The 16,033-nt window shown below is 35.1% G+C and overlaps 1 protein-coding gene across 1 annotated transcript in view; it reads left to right on the plus strand.

Moving 5' to 3' along the window:
• CFAP299 (cilia and flagella associated protein 299) overlaps positions 1-4,894 on the plus strand; it is a 629,492-nt gene extending 624,598 nt beyond the window's left edge. Inside the window, exon 6 of the mRNA XM_024115347.3 lies at positions 4,746-4,894. Within this exon, the coding sequence (XP_023971115.1) occupies positions 4,746-4,841 (96 nt within the window). The 3' untranslated portion in view covers positions 4,842-4,894. The remainder of the gene's footprint in view (positions 1-4,745) is intronic.
• The last annotated feature ends 11,139 nt before the right edge of the window (positions 4,895-16,033 follow it).

Here is a 16,033-nt window from a genome sequence, read left to right on the forward strand (position 1 = left end):
TGCAGGGAACATGGGTTCGTGCCCCAGTCCGGGAAGATCCCACATGCCGCAGAGCGGCTGGGCCCGAGCCATGGCCGCTGAGCCTGCGCGTCCGGAGCCTGTGCTCCGCAACGGGAGAGCCCACAACAGTGAGAGGCCCGCGTACCGCAAAAAAAAACAAGAGCTGAAATTATGACAGATAACATTATACTACTGTTGTCTAATATCATCAGGCTCAGTACCACCAGAACTCTGCTAAATATAGCAAAACCTGATGGAAATATTCCTAAGAGTTGCAATCAGTGTTTTCCCTGAGGGTAAAGCCATATTATAAGACAGCAAGGGCAATGACATAACTCCAGGGACTTCCCAAAAAGCACACAAAATATCTGAAATATTTATGTTAATAACATTATACCTATACAAATCTAACCTCGGCAAGGCTGAGCACCTCTTCTGATTTAAGAACTCTTCCCACAGAATTCTACAGAAAAATCTAATTCTTTCTGGCACCTCTTTTCAAAGGTGAAAAAATAAATCTTTGTGATTTTTCCAGGGGCGCTCTGGGAAATCGCAAATATAGTTTCTGGTGTAAAATATATCTGAAAGGTTTTATTTAATTTTTTCTATACTTAGGATCCAATTATGGAAAGTCAAAAATCAGGAAAAAAAATTATCAGAAGATATTTGGACACTTGATTAAGATAGGATCAGGGTGCTACAAAAATAATACTGAGTTAACTAATTAAACATTTAAGACAATAAAACATTTAAAAATAAACATTACATTAACATGATTGTAAAGAACCTTAGCTCTTTAAAAGTGAGGAATTTTTGTTCTTTGCTTTCTTTTATTTGTTTCTTATTTTTTCTTTTTCTTAAACAATCAAGGATGTAATAAATTCATCATAAGCACAGAAGATTATTCTTGTAAGACACAATTTGCTACCTAGACAGATTACACAGAAGGTTTAAAAAAAAAGAAAAGACTTTCATATAGTAGGCAAAGGAATTAGCCAGTAATCAAGTCCATCAAGACAGGGCAAACTTAACTAAAATTTTAGCACATTTCATCACTTCTATTCAGACTCAAGTACTATAAACCAAGGAAAGGAAAATTTACTTCCAAATTTTGGCCTTCATTTTGCTTTTTCATATCACAGCAATTCTCAGGAGATCCATGAACTCAAAATAATTTTTATATTAATAGTAAGATGTTATTTCTGTTAACATTTCAATTATATTCATCATAGCTATGATCAAATGAATCAGTATTTTAAATTTGCTCAATTTTCACTTCCAGTATGGTAAATATTGACAGTTATAATCCACATAAAAGTTATATGTGGCCTTCAGTAAGTCCCAAGATTTTACAGAGGTTCTGAGATAGAACAAAAGAGAAAAAAAGAAAAGCCTGAAAAGCACTACTATATATACATTATATAGTTATGTTTAATATATATTGTATATAATTATAACAGTGTATAGCAGTGATTTTTTTTTTTTAAAGATTTAATTTTATTTATTTTTGGCTGTGTTGGGTCTTCATTGCTGCGCGCGACCTTTCTCTAGTTGCGTCGAGCAGGGGCTACTCTTTGTTGCCGTGCGTGGGCTTCTCCTTGTGGTGGCTTCTCTTGTTGCAGAGCACAGGCTCTAGGAGCACAAGCTTCAGTAGTTGTAGCACGTGGGCTCAGTAGTTGTGGCTCGCGGGCTCTAGAGCACAGGCTCAGTAGTTGTAGTGTATAGGCTTAGTTGTTCCGCGGCACGTGGGATCTTCCCGGACCAATATCGAACCCATGTCTCCTGCATTGCAGGCAGATTCTTATCCATTGTGCCACCAGGGAAGTTCCTATAATAGTGACTTTATATATATAAACATATATAAATTATAAATATATAAAAATTATATAAATTATATTTATAAATATATAAATGTATGTTATATATAAATGTGTTATATGTGTATATAGATATGTATAATTACTACTATGTACTGTTATAAAGCCTCCACTATAGGATATAGCTACTTTCTCTTTGAAACACAAAAGCAAAGAGACAGTGGTATTAGTCTGTCCCTATTGCTTATGATGTAGTCTCAACCATTCATATTAATTGTGATTTTTAACCGAAGTAACTTCTATTTCATAGAGAAAACTAGAGGTGGATAACTAAGTACTGTCTCTCTCCCAAAAGCACTTTAACAGGCAAGCAAAGTTTATATTACATCTTTGTACAGCCACACACAGATCTTTTTAAAGAGACAAAATGAACAGTTCATTAACATGACCCAAGATAGGAACTTTCCATTGGATATAAGCAAAGTATATAAACTTAAAATTATGCCTAATAATTAGGCATCAAATCTTCAGTATTCTATCATAATTAGAAACTATCTGGATAGCATATGAATATTCATTATGTAATTCAACCTAATAGTCGTCTAAGTTTTTATGTTACTTAAAGATCTGGGGAATTATATTCAAGCTGACACAGTAAAAAACAAAATTACTGTTGACATAAAGTTGTCAGAATAATGATTTGATTTTGTTGAATACAGACTTACATTTCTCATTATCTTAAAGATTTTGTCGGAGTAACGTTAGCTTATTTGACCAGTATATCTCAATAAGTTTAAGAAAAGTAAACCCAAGTACAGTAGAATAAAATGTATATGCTTATGTTATACCTAACATTGATAAATCAGAGGACAAGCTGTTTGCATTAAACCAAAATTATTACAGTAGTCTGATTTACCAAATATTTATCTCAATTATATGACCTTAAGTTGTTTAAACATTTCTGTGAGAATAACTTTTTAAGGATAGCACATTTAAAGTATCCAAACTTTAATTTCCATATTTTCCTGGAACTTTATAAATGTTTGACTTACATAAGAACTTATTTGTATAAGAACTCTATAGGCCAATCAGAACAGAGTTTCTTTAATTTAGGAGACTTTTAAATCTAATTTATGAATTCCTCCAGAGATAGGAAAATATTATATACTCACACATAAAGATGTAAAGGCCTTTCTGAATTCTAAGCATATACACACACAGACATGTAGGGAACTTATAGCTTCAAATCTAAACATTAGCCACAGTTCAAAAGTAAATGCAAAGAAATTACCAGTCCATATGTCAAAGAGTTGTCCTCTTTCCTGATGCGCATGGGATTCTTAATTTCTTCAAAGTAGACAAATAGGGCTTCCCTGGTGGCGCAGTGGTTGAGAGTCTGCCTGCCAATGCAGGGGACACGGGTTCGTGCCCCCGTCCCGGAAGATCCCACATGCCGCGGAGCGGCTGGGCCCGTGAGCCATGGCCGCTGAGCCTGCACGTCCGGAGCCTGTGCTCCGCGACGGGAGAGGCCACAACAGTGAGAGGCCCGCATGCCGGAAAAAAAAAACAAAGTAGACAAGTAAACAAATAAAGAAAAAATGCTAACAAATCAGATTCTGTTATCTCTCCCTCAAGAAAGAATAAATCTCGGTGATCTATTAATCTATTTACAGAGATCACTAAGGTTAAGACGTAAAATCTAATTTCGAATCATTGTTGTCACCAATGGGGAATAATGTATTCATTGTAAAAGTTCCGAAAACACAAACAATACGCAAAAATAGCAAAAAGGAAGATATGTAAAGAAACAGAGGATCAACAAAGTTAAGTAAAATTAATTTACAAATTGGTACAAAGCAGGTACCAATACAGGGCAATAATCAATTGCATGCCACTGGGCGCAATTAATTTGCATCTTTGTAGACAAGAATATATTGCATTATTATCAGTTTTCTCCAACTTAAAGATTTGTAAAATGGCCCAAAAATGTGGACGGGTAAGCCACTCGAGACACCCACTGTTTTTGTTTTACCCATTTCAAAATCTTTACAATTTTACAAACTCTATTTAACCAAAGATGGGTCAAACATATTCTTTCTCACTAGTGTACGAAAATGAATACTATGGGGAAAAGGCGATATCAAAGCTTCTCTCTAGTCCCAGATCTAAATTTCTTATCATCTTTTCCTACAAGAGAAGGAGAGCGAGTAACATCATTATTTTGTACTTCAAATATAGAAAAGGCCCAATGACTAATATTTTTCAATTGTAGATATTGTCTGACTCATTTAGCATCTGTTTTCCCTCTTACCAGTACCACATTAGTGAACGCTTGCCCCCACAGGCGTTCCCTAGGAGCCTGTAAGCATGACAGACTATCGTGAATAAAGGCAAAAGGACCAAACCTTTTTTCACAGATTACAATACAAAGGGGGAAAAAAAGTAGATCAAATAGTTTTTAAACTGATAAGAAGTTTTTTATGAAACCCACCAGGGACAGGTAGTTAGTTCCACTAGTCTGAACCAATTCCAAACTTGAGACATTTTTATTTGACAAACTTGAAATCAAGATAGCGTTCTTTTTGACTTATTACCCTGCAATCACATGTGTTTACAAAACCCTTCCCTGGGAACTTTGCAGAGTTAGTGACCCATGGGGTTCAGCAGAGTCTAGACAAGCATGAACCTGGGGAACACTGCTTTGATCCTAGATATTTTCAGTAATGTCACAACCCAGGGCCTCAAAGCTCCTGACTGGAATTATTACCGCTCCTGAGAAAAAGAATCTGGGGGGAAACACAAACATATCTCCATGGCCACAGCCTTCTTAGTTCTGTTTGCTACAACATTGAAGCACGAAGAAAATTCATTTAATGCTAATTATTTGCATGGACTGGACCGATTAACGATATGATTTATGTATTTTAGGCTCAACCAGGTGACAACTCTACTAGAACCCCTATCCAGACAGAGCTTTACATACAAGCTGTCATTTTTGACCACGTTTCCAGAAGAAAGACTTAACTACCAACATGCTAGATGGTATCCTAATGGTTTGCTAAATTTAAATGACTCCTATAACCAGAAGCAAATTAGAATAATAAATGAGTCCTGTAGCTATAAGGCAAATCAGAATAATAAAAGTTGATAAAGAAATTAGAAAGAAAATCATGATCTTGACTCTCTGTTTTGTGGTACAAATAACTTCTTAATCTGATTTGAGGTTTTTCTAAATTTTTTTCCCCTAAACACTGAAGCTGATTGCAATAGTTCATGGGAGAAAATCTTGTTGCTACTTCAAAGATATAGTAATTAGTGACTTCTTTTGTACCTCAGATTTTCCACATGTTTCCAAATGTTCCAAAAATATTCTAGGTCCTACTATTGCCAAATATAGCAGGCCAAGCCTTATACCACATGGCAGTGCTATCTCCCAAAATCACTGGAAGACAGGCATAAGGAAATATAAATACAAGGTTTTTAGGAGCACTACATGAGTAAATATAATCTGAAATATCCCATGAGATGAGGTATAAAATGATTGAAGTATTTGATATGTTTATGTGCCTGGACAATATGAACCCCATGACAATAAAGCTGAGAAAATGAAATCTAAAGGAAACCAGAAGATTTTCGAGAAATGAGGACCTCAGAAGAGTGGAGAACACGTTTTCCTAATATGCCCCTGCAGGTGGCTTTTGTGCAGAAAAGATGTTCAGAGGCCATTTGTGATTTAAGATTCATATTTGGCTCTTCCTCTTCTCCTTCCCATTGTCTTTCTTCCCTTTCTAAACAATCCAGTTCTAAACCAATTAGGTGGAGCCAAGCAAGGTAGAAGTCTGCTCAGTGTGGGTGGGTATGGGGGTGGGAGATCCCAGAGCAGGAATTCCCCAGTTACAATGGGGTGACAAGGCTGTATTCATGGTGGAGGTGATGGTCTGGCACGAGGTGTCAGATCTCCATCTAGGTGAGTAGAGTGGTGTTAAATTAGAATTGGATATATTGGTGTGATCTCATCATTTTCAATATATACAACAGGTACAGAATATATGTTAATGTGTGTATGTCTGCATATTCCAATGCTCCATCCACTGAGAGGGCCTTGGAGCAGCAACAACCAATATCAGTGAGCACACCTAGCACCCAGATCTTAGTTTCTCAACACCATTTTCTGCCAAAGGGAAGAAGGGATCCTTAGAAAAATGACTGATTCCAGGGCTGAGGCAGGGAAAATAAAAGAGTCTGGAATCTCTTTCTGTGCCAGAAAGCAAAGCAGTTCTGGAAAAATGAAGGGGACTTCTCAAAAGGACACAGAATCCACCTTGAAAGTGTTCCTACTGGCCAAATCTGGGACAGTTTGAGCATCACAATAAATAGTGATAACAACAGGCATAAAATAAGAAACCATGAGTCTATACTGATCTATGTAAATGAGTAACTGATGAGGAATGGGATATTTACATAGTATCTCACATAAAATACTTATTAATTCCAGAGGGAACAATGGAAAAGCCTGAAAGACACCACTTTCATAAGCGATCAAAGAGAATATGATTAGTAATGAGGTGAACTGAATTTGTTCCCCACCGAATAAGATGCAGCAGAGGAACTCAGCATCCCTTTTGTAATAATCCTGCCAAAGTTGCATAACCTGAATCTAATCAAGAGAAAACACAGACAAACCCAAATCCAAGGACATTAAACAAAATTACTGGCTTGACATCTTCAAAAGTGTCAAGATCATCAAAGTAGAAGACTGAGAAATTGTCCCAGATTGAGTGAGACTAGAGAGACATGATAATCAAATGCAACACAAGACTCTGAGTTTCATCCATACCGTATAAAGGGAATTTGGGGACAACTGGTGAAAATTGAATGATTTCTGAAGATTAGATGGTAGTAATATAAAAATGATTATGTCCTGATTTTGATGATTATGTTGTGGTTATATTAGAAAATGTCCTTGATTGTAGGAAATTACACTAAAGCATTTGGGAGTCAAAGGGCATCATGTCAGCAAATTATTTATAAAATTTTATGGGGAAAAATTATTTGTGCTGTACTTGCAGCTTTTTTGTAAGTCTGAGATTGTTTTTGAAATAAAATAAATATTTGATTTATTATATTTATTTATAAATAAATATATTTATTTATATTTATTTAACTCTACTTATATTTTAAGTATGTATACAAATTAGTTTGTTCTATCTATAGATTTGATGAAATTTTAGCAATCATTTTTATTTCTTCTATAGTTCAGTTAACTAAATTCCTTTAAACATTTTAAATTTTATTTATGAACTTCATTACATTCAATTTTCTAATGATTTCAAATTTCCAAGTAACAAATAAGCTTTCATACACATTTAAATAGCTGTCATAAATTTAATAAATTAAAATTGTAATGATTCATGTTCTCTTAAAGTTTCAATATAGTTCACAAATTTATAAAATTTCAATTTAAAATAGTCTGAATTAACTATTCAAATATCACATTTTATTTTATTTTTAAATAAAAGTAACTTCTATCAACATTTAAATTTCTCTTAATCCCTTTTTTTAGGAGCTGTCTCTCAGCTGATCTAATTTAGATATTTTTTCTTTTTTTATTGAAGTATAGATTTATTGAAGTATAGTTGATTTGCAATGTTGCATTAGTTTCAGGTGTACAGCAAAGTGATTCAGTTATATATACTTTTCATATTATTTTCCATTATAGGTTATTACAATATATTGAATATAATTCCCTGTGCTATACAGTAAATCCTATGCTGATCTATTTCATGTATAGTAGTTTGCATCTGTTAATCCCATACTCCTAATTTATCCCTCCCCTCCCCGTTCCTTTCCCCCTTGTAACCATAAACAGTAAGTCCCCTACATACGAACCTTCAAGTTGCAAACTTTCAAAGATGTGAAAGTACGTTCACATCTCCAATCACATAAGTTAGTTCACGTGTCTGGCGTACATTGTCATATGTGTGCATCCTCTACAAGTGGTTGTGCTTTTGTGTACTTTACTGTACAGAACTGTATAGAGTACAATAGTACAGTATCTTTATTTCAAGGCCAGGATGTCCAGAAGCAAGCGTAAAAGCAGCAGTGATGTAGCTGGTACTGCTAAGAAACGCCAAGCAATAACAATGGAACTTGCTGTGCATAGCAAGGAGGAAGAGAGACAAGAGAAAGAAGAAGTAACTGAAGAACCGAAGAGATTCACGACACAACAAATGGCCAGGGGATTTTCTTCATTTGAAGAGGCAATGTTAGTTTTTGAGGCACAGGACCCGAAAGTAGAATGGTACACAAAGGTTGAAGCAATGCAACCTTCTGCAAGGTTCAGAATGCAATCCAGTGCCACCGTGTCATCTATGATGAGAAAAAAAGAGATACTATCCAGACATCACTGGGTCGTTTTTTCAAGAGAGTAGAAAGAATAGAATCCAGCGAGGAACCAGAACCTTTGCCATCAACGTCAGGCATGAGTGAAATTGCAGCTTGCCCTCCGTCTCCTATTGCTGACAATCCTTCAGCTCTACCATCTCCCACCAACTCTCTCTCCTCCAGTAAGTCTTCTTGCCTGTTCACTCTATGCCAGCCCCTGTATGCTAGCTGTTGTACTGTACTACTGTACTTTTCAAGGTACTGTACTGTGAGATTAAAAATGTTTTATTTTTTGTGTTTGTTTCTTTTTTATGTATTATTTGTATGAAAAGTATTGTAAACCTATTACAGTACAGTACTATATAGCCAGTTGTGTTGGTTGGGTACCTAGACTAACTTTGTTGGACTTAAAAACGCACTCTCGGAACGGAACTTGTTCGTGTGTAGGGGACTTACTGAATTTGTTTTCTATGTCTGTGAATCTGTTTCTGTTTTTTATACATTTTAAACTGGAAAAATAATGCTTACCTATTAAATGTCCTCTAATATGCCAGTGTTTCTTAAATGTTTTAACTATTTTAAATATTTTTAAGTGTAGGTATTTCAAATATTTAAAATACTTTGTATATTTACAGGTTATTCCTATATTTAGTCCCATGGTTTAAGACACAAAAATTAATTATGTCATCACAAGTAATTTTTACTTTACCTTCTGAACTGAATTTAATGATAGTAAATACTGAACAGAGATTTGAGTTGGGTTATGGGATGTTTTTGTTTGCTAGGGCTGCCGTAACAAAATACCAGAGTCTGGGTGGCTTAAACAACAGAAATTTATGTTCTGACACTTCTGGAGACTGTAAGTCCAAGATCAAGGTATCAACAAGTTTGGTTTCTTCTGAGGCCTCTCTCCTTGGCTCGCAGATGGCATGCTCTTGCTGTTCTTTGCATGGACTTTCCTCTGTGCAGGCGTCCCTGGTGTCTCTCCATGTGTCAAAATTTCTTATTCTTGTGAGAACAACAGTCAGATTGGATTAGAATCCACCATAATGACGTCATTTTAACTCAGTTACCTCTTTAAACACCCTTTCTCAAAGTACAATCACATTCTGAGGTACCAGGGGTGGGGAGGCGGGGTGGAGCTTTAGCTATGAATTTGGGCACAATTTGGCCCATAACACGGGCTGTGGACTACAAATACCCAGGACATTCTCATGATTAGAACCTCTCGTTCCATGCTAAGCCAAGTCTAGACTTCTGAGGGTTCCTTCTGAGGTTCATGTCTTTTAAATGTGGATGGCCTTGGATTCAGATGTCATATTGCCTAGTTTTGTAGCCTGATTTAAGTTTGCAGCACCCACCCAGGTTGACTGATAGTCAAGGTTTCATTCTATTTCTGATTTTTTTTCTTATTCTTTCTGTCAACAGAGCCACAATTCCTATAAATGTTTAAATAACATCCCATTGTGCTGAGCTTATCTCTCACATCTTACCTTGCTCTGTGGTCGCTGTACTGAGGTCAAACTAATGCAACTATTAGAAATTGGAAATTCCTTTTATGGAAGCTCATTAGATTGACTTTTACCCAGTAAAGAAGAGAGAGCAATTAGAAAGCTGTTGTGCCTGAGTCCAGTTAATGGTTGAATGCAGGGCCAAGGAAATGGAATATGTGAAATGAATAAGAGAATCAGCAGAACAGTGGGCCAAAGACACAGGACCAAAGAATGAGCTAGTCAACAGAAAGGAAATGAAACCAGAAATCGAGCAATGCAATACAAAGTAAAGAGCCTTAAGAACCAGACTGTTTGGCAAGCTGATGTTGGTAATTGGCCAAATCACTTTATCTCTCCAGACTTTGGCTCTTGAAGGTCCCTTCAAAATCCAAAACATCTATGATTTCTCCTTGCTGTTTTTCTAATCTATTTATAGACTCCCTCAGATGAACAGAATAACCTTGCTAGGTAAGTGTAATTTTCTCCAAGTGATAGTTTAAGCACATTGTCCAAGACTCTAGTTGCAAGTGATGGCTATCCAAATTGAAGCTTTATTATAAAAACACTGAGGGGTGTCCCAGAACTAAAGAAAGGAATATGTCTGCATCCCAGGAATAATCATAATCAAACACTTGAACACTATCAGACGTCCCGCTCTATCTCATTACTGTATTTTTCTCTGGGCATCATTATTCTCTTCCAACAAAACAGCCTCTCTGTTTCTCCAGACACACTTTTCTCTCTCTTCCTCTCCCCCTTTCCCTCCCTCTCCCTCTTTCCCTCCCTCTCCCTTTTCCTCCCTCTTTCCTTCCCTCCCTTCCCCCTTCTCTTTTTTCCCCAGGTCCTTCTCTTTTTTTCCCAGAGAAGGGAAACTTGACCCAGCATCAGTCGGGAGCCAAGCCCCACTAAAATCTAGAATGGTCAGGCTGGGCAGGTTTATGTTCTCCTTAATACAACTATAACAATTTTGTGAATGAATGAGAATCTTCAGAGAAGCAGGTAATTCTGTGACAAAACAATGCATCCAGTTCAATGGAGTAGAGAGAGAGTGTAGGAGAGAGAAAAGGAAGAAGTCTGGGATGCTAAGGTACTCAGTCATTGGAGTAACAATTCATTCTTCCTCTTTTCACTGGTGGTGACAAAAGCAAGAAAAGCAGCAGTGGCAATGTGACTGGATGAATATTCTTTTTGTATGATTCCTGCTTTATAACACAACTTTCTAAGATAAGAAATTATACAATTAAACCTGCCTGATCTATGACCAACCTCCTCAAATATTATTGTATTTTCCAGAATAATATGATTTAAACAATCGACAATAACCAGAAGCTATCTTAATCTCAAGGAAATTAAAAGGAAATATCTACTTATTTAATTATAGAGGACACACTACTTACTCATTTGTTTGTTTCTTGTGAACCAGATACTCTTCCAGGGGCACAATAGTGAATGAGTGCTTCCCTCAAGAAATTCACCAACTTGGATTTAAAAGAAATCTGAGGGATCTTATGCTTTTATTTTTGTTGCTGATGCTGCTGCTATTATGGATGGATTTCCTCCTCATTACAGCTACCAATAGATTGTTACTGGTATTCCATGAATTGGCCAAGACTTTCCAGAACCATATGAAGTCATGAGGATGACCATGCTGGTTTATTGGGAATACCACTAGGGAAGTATTTCTCAAAGTATGTTCTGTAGCACACTAGTCTTTTTAAAGTATCTTCCAAAAAATAAAATTTTCTGTGGTCGAATAAGGGCAAGAAATTGCATACCACAGATTTCTCCTAGAGACTCACAATGTGACATTTTATTGACTCTGAGAAGTTCCAAAATAAAGACAGCTCTGTAAGTTTGTTTAAGTTCCCACACAAATTGTCCACTGATCAACACCTCTCCATTTTCACCATCAAACACCTATTAGCGTCTGAGTTACCGGAGGCTTTCTGTTGTTGTTTGCAAGCCACAAAAACAAATCTCGCACATTTAAGCAGATATAGGAGTATACTAGAATCCAAGGAATGGTTGAAAGCCAAGACTCAGGAAAGAAAGAATAAAGAATTCTGGAAGCCTCTCTGTCAAACACTGTCAGTAAATAAAGCAGAGCTCCATCCACTTCCCAGTCTCTGTCAATCCCAAATTTCAATTTCTCAAGAGATGGAACCTGATCAGCTACAGGAGGGTCAGGTGTCCCCCACTGCATCAGTCAGCAATGGTCAAGGTCAGATGGTAGACATAACACTTGGAAGTTCATCCCTATGTCTCAAGGGCTGTTTCTAGAGAGGGAGAGATTATCATAAGTTGGGAAGACACCCAAGAAATATCTACTATGAAATCTCTTGAAACTAGCAACACACTTAGTTAAAAACCATTAGTGTGATGTTGACTCTTGATTTAATATTAATATTTTAATCTGGGGGCAAATATATTCCTATTCCTAATGCTGCTTTGAGACTTAACCAGGAATGGATGTCAATGTTTCCTTCCAAATGCAGTTTTGCTGTCAGTTGAAATTATTATTATGAATAAAATTAAGTTATACAGTGTGCTATATATATATATGTATAAATTTTGAGATGTCTTCCAGGTAAAAATGCTTCTTGAATTATTTCTTCAATAGACCATCCAAATTGTTTTGCTCATATATTGTTTGAGATTTCTGCAATTCTATTTATGAGAGTGCTTTCTATGTATGTAGTTTTCCTCTTTGCCAATAACAGTTTATTTATGGACACTGGATTTTGAATTTTATGTAACTTTTTTAATTAATAGAATTTATTTTCTTGGATAAGTTTTAGGTTTACAGAAAAATTGAGCAGAAAGTATAGTTTCCATATACCTCTTCTCCCCATACTTACATGGCGTCCCTTATTATTAACATCTTGCATTAATGTGCTATGTTTGTTACAATTAATAAACCAAATTGAAAAATTATTAACTAAGTCCATAGTTTACATTAGGGATCACTCTTTGCGCTGTCATTCAGTTCTATGGATTTTGACAAATAAGTACTGTTTTGTATCCACCATAACAGTTATCAAAGCAGATATCCAAATATCGAGCCCTAAATATTTCCTGTGCTCCAGATACTCATCCCTCTCCCTCTATCTCCTTTAACCTCTGGGAACCACTTATCTTTTTACTGTATAGTTTTGCCTTTTCCAGAATGTCATATAGTTGGAATCATGTAGTACATAGCCTTTTCAGAGTGGCTTCTTTCACTTAGTAATATGCATTTAAAGTTCCTCCACGTCTTTTCATGGTTTGAGAGCTCATTTCTTTTTAGTGCTGAATGATAGTCCATTGTCTGGATGTACCACAGTTTATTTATCCACTTACCTATTGAAGCACCTTGGTCACTTCCAAGTTTTGGCAGTTATGGTATAAATCTGCTATAAATAGCCTTGTGCAGGTTTTTGTGTGGACAGGTTTTCACCTCATTTGGGTATATATCTAGGACTGTGATTGCTGGATCATATGGTAAGACTATGTTTAGCTTTGCAAGAAACTGTCAAACTGTTTACCAAAGTGGCTATACCACCAACAGTGAATGACAGTGCCCATTGTTCTATATCCTTGTCAGCATTTCGTGTTGTCAGTGTTTTGGATTTTGGCCTTTCTAGTACGTATGTAATAGTATTTCAGTTATTTTAATTTGCAATTTTCTAATAACATATGATATTGAGCATCTTTTCATATGCTTATTTTCCATCTGTATATCTTCTTTGGTCAGGTATCTGTTCAAATATTTTGTCCACTTTTTAATTGGGCTGTCTCCTTATTGTTTTAAGTGTTCTTTGTATATTTTGGACAGAAGTCCTTTACCAGATATGCTTTGCAAATATTTTTTTCCCAATCTGTGGCTTTTCTTTTCATTCTCTTAAAGTATACAGTATAGTTTTTTCATACTATCTTTAAAAGACTCTTTAAAAATCAAAGTTGGCTTTTTCCATATTTGAGAAAAGTTTTTATGTAGAATTTGGACTATCTTTTTTTAAAAGTTTGACATAATTCTCAACAGTAAAACCACATGGCTCATAGCTTTTCACAAAATAATTTTGATTATTTCTGATTAGAGAAAATAATGCTTTTTATTTCTTGAGCCAATTTGAATGTTAAATTTTTCTCAAATATCTACTGAATTGAAATTTTCTAATATATTTTCATAGACTAGTATATAATATCTTCATAGTATATTTCCTCTATACTTTTTTGTGATATCAAATATCTAATTCCTATTTTTAAAATTTGTGTTGACCTTTTCCCTTAATTATATTCATAAGATATTTGGTTTTAAAGCGCTTACCATTTTATTTTTTAATTGATTCTGATTCTGATTAATTTTATTTTTATTCTTCACCACATCCTTCTTTATGCCTTTTTAGGTATGTTTTGTTGTTTTTCCCAAACTCCTTGAGTTGTGATTAGTCATTTATTTTTTATTTCTGTTTTTTAAAATAATGAAAGCTTTTAACACAAAATCTTTCCTTCTGAGAACAGCTTTGGCCACAATCAACAGATTTTGAGAATTAGTGTTCTCATTTTTCTTATTTTATAAGTACTCCACACTTGTAGATTTGCACTTTCCTTTAGCGCAAAATTTTTGTTGAATCCTTTTTTAATTTCAAAGTAACCCTAATTACTTTTATCTAAGGTTGTGAGCATGACTTCTAATTTTACTACATTATTGTCAAAGAACCTTGCCTTTATAGTTCCTACTTTGGGGATTTTATTGCTATTTTCTTTTGTTACTTAGCTTACAGTTAGTTTTATTTTTTTAGTTTAGTGTTCCACAGATGGTTGAAAAAACTGAGTATTGTTTTAATATGCACTTAAACTTTATTAACATATTATCCAAGTACCTATATCTCTTGTTTTATGTGTATGTCTGTGTATGTATGTACATATGTATGAATGTATATATTTTGGCCCATCAGAGGCTAACAGAGATATAGTCAAGCTTTCTACTAAAAAGTGTTATTATTCCTTGTAAATCTAAAAATTTTTGTTTAATTAATTTTGAAACTCTTCTTTTGCTGTTCTTCATGGGCATTGTCAGCATTGGTTTTACCTTTACTAAAAGAAAAGAACCTTCAATTTCCTTTTTTTTTTTACCTGCATCCTATTTTTTTCTGAAATTTAAAATACCAACCCTACTTTATATCTGTTTTTATTTGTCTGATAAATAAGTGCCCAATTTATTACCACTCCCAACACTTTTTAGTACTTATTAATGTAATCTTAAGGTATAAGGCTATATTATTTTCATTTTTAATATATCCTCTCTTTCAATAATATTTACTGAAATTTAAAATCAGTTTTGTAGCAATATTTATGATAGTTGTTCTTGATTCTGTTTTTAAAGTGCTTGAATGTCACCTTCCATCCCTTTATAAGGGACTGAAGTTTTTATAAAATGAAATCTCTATTTTTAAATTCTAATTTTATCAAGTAATTTCCTTTTTTTTTTAATTCCAAAATTACATTTACCTTCTCATGGCAAGTAACTGAAACAGGATTGAAAAATAGAAAACTGGAAGTCAAGTCTCCTCCCTCATAGGTCAGGGGGAGGGTGAAGTGAGTTAGATGCCTGGGCACAAAATTTAAGGAGGTACTTAATCTCAGGGTGCTTCCTCTAACCTGTAGCCTAGGTGCCTCATTCACCTCACTGTAGGTCTGGCTCTGCTTTCTTGTACTCAGTTCACTCTAGAAAAGACTACTGTTAATGGTTTCTTCTCTCTCTTTCCAGGAAACTGTCTGTGGTTGCATGTATATGTATGTGTGGCTTTTTTTCTCCTAAATACTTGGTATCATTGCTACATGCCACTTCTCATCGCTCCACACTTAGAATGAAGGTCACCCACTCACTTCAATAAATATTAAGATGCCTGCTGTTGTAGGCATTTACGCAAGACAAAGACCAAGAGAACATGAACATATTTCAGTCTTCCTAAGTACTACATGCTGTTCCATTGTAGAAATGCGCCATAATGTTTTTAACCAGTCTGGTATTTATGGTATTTAACTATTTGTTGTCACAAACTATACTTTTGTTAACATCCTTTTTCATGTATTTTTCTGCCATGGCGTGAATTTACATGTAGGAGAAATTCCTGAACATAGAACTGCTGGGTCAAAAGGTATGTCTAAATGTTTATGGGTATTATCAAATTGCCATCCCAAAATGTTACACCAATTCATAACCCTAAAGTTCATATGAAGGTGCATCTTTCTCCCCACTGATAATGCATCTTAGCGATGTTTTCATTATCTGCCTCACTAATAGGTAAATATTTGTTTTCCATTGTAGTTTCATTGTATTTATTTAATCATAAGTGA

This window comes from Physeter macrocephalus, chromosome 7, assembly GCF_002837175.3.
Source record: "Physeter macrocephalus isolate SW-GA chromosome 7, ASM283717v5, whole genome shotgun sequence".
Classification (NCBI taxonomy): domain Eukaryota; kingdom Metazoa; phylum Chordata; class Mammalia; order Artiodactyla; family Physeteridae; genus Physeter; species Physeter macrocephalus.